The sequence below is a fragment of the Eimeria mitis genome, genomic scaffold, assembly GCF_000499745.2.
Source record: "Eimeria mitis Houghton genomic scaffold, Emh_scaff5236, whole genome shotgun sequence".
Classification (NCBI taxonomy): domain Eukaryota; phylum Apicomplexa; class Conoidasida; order Eucoccidiorida; family Eimeriidae; genus Eimeria; species Eimeria mitis.
Window position 1 is genome coordinate 2,506 of NW_013573521.1, and position 1,320 is coordinate 3,825.

The window sequence follows — 1,320 nt, forward strand, 5'->3', positions numbered from 1 at the left end:
TTGTGCATCTGCTGCAGCGCATGCAGCAGCAACAGCAGCAAACTGCTGCTGCTGTGCTGCGTCAACGAAGACACGGCGACGACGGCCCCAGTCGCTGCTGCAGCTGCTGCAGCACGTAGAGGATGTCTCCAGCAGCTGCCACCCACTGGCTCGCAGCAGCCTGACAGCAGCAGCAGCAGCAGCAGCAGCAGCAGCAGCAGCAGCAGCAAAGGACATATAGGGACGGGGAGAAACACCAGATGAGATACAAAAGAGAGGAGGCATGAGAGATGCAGGAGACATACTGCAGCAGCAGCAGCAGCAGCAGCAGCAGCAGCAACAGCAGCAGCAAAAGAAGCAACAGCAGCAGCAGCAGCAGCAAGGTGAACATACTCGACCTCCAGCTCCCCTCCAACGAGTTTCTTGCTGCTGCTGTCTGCATGCGCATGCAGCAGCGTCAAGGAGTTGCAGCAGCCAGCAGCAGCACGACACAGCTGCGCCAAGCTGTCTGTACACCCCAGCAACCCCACACAGCAGCACCAGCTAACAAACATCACAACACACCACCCTCAGCAGCAGCAGCAGCAGCAGCAGCAACGGCAGCAGCAGCAACAGCAGCAGCGCCACAAGCAGCAACAGCACAAGCAGCAACAGCACCAGCATCACCAGCAGCAACAGCAGCACAAGTAGCAGCAACAGCAGCAGCAACAGCAGCACAAGTAGCAGCAACAGCAGCAGCAGCAACAGCAGCAGCAGCAACAGCAGCAACAGCAGCAGCAACAGCAGCAGCAGCAGCAGCAGCAGAATTCTTGCCTGTGGTGCTAGCTGTTTGTGTGGCGAGTGTTTGCATATCTAACACAGAAGAACCAAACTCTGCATGCGGGTCCACGGGGGCCGGCACTATGCCTGTATAGAAACAGCAGCAGCAGCAGCAGCAGCAGCAGCAGCAGCAGCAACAGCAGCAGCAGCAGCAGCAGCAGCAACAGCAGCAGCAGCAGCAACAGCAGCAGCAAAAGAAGCAACGGTAAGAGGGGCAGTGATGGTACTGTTGATTGCTGCTGTTTATATTTGTTTCTTTTCTCTTGACTCTCCCACCTTCTCTGCTGCTGCTGTTGCTGCTGCTGCTGCTGTTGCTGCTGCTGCTGCTGCAGTGGCAGTATTTGCTGCTGCATTTGCTGCTGCTGCATCAATTTATGTTTCTCTTTGGTGCTGCCCAGCAGCAGCAGCAGCAACAGCACCAACAGCAGCAGCAGCAGCAGCAACAACAACACCAACAGCAGCAGCAGCAGCAGCAACAACACCAACAACAATAACAACACCAACAACAACAACAGCAGCAGC

The 1,320-nt window shown here is 56.3% G+C and overlaps 2 protein-coding genes across 2 annotated transcripts in view; one reads left to right on the plus strand and one right to left on the minus strand.

Moving 5' to 3' along the window:
- The window catches only part of EMH_0080700 (P-Type cation-transporting ATPase, putative), a gene marked incomplete at both ends in the record, with an annotated part of 1,482 nt that extends 1,266 nt beyond the window's left edge, over positions 1-216 (minus strand). The window contains one exon of the mRNA XM_013500289.1: positions 147-216. Within this exon, the coding sequence (XP_013355743.1) occupies positions 147-216 (70 nt within the window). The remainder of the gene's footprint in view (positions 1-146) is intronic.
- Positions 217-269: 53 nt separating this feature from the next.
- On the plus strand, positions 270-1,007 carry EMH_0080710 (uncharacterized protein; the record flags this gene model as incomplete). The annotated part of the gene is made up of 2 exons (XM_013500290.1): positions 270-797; positions 894-1,007. 2 exons carry the CDS (start codon positions 270-272, stop codon positions 1,005-1,007), a joined length of 642 nt encoding a protein of 213 aa, XP_013355744.1.
- Positions 1,008-1,320: the final 313 nt, after the last annotated feature.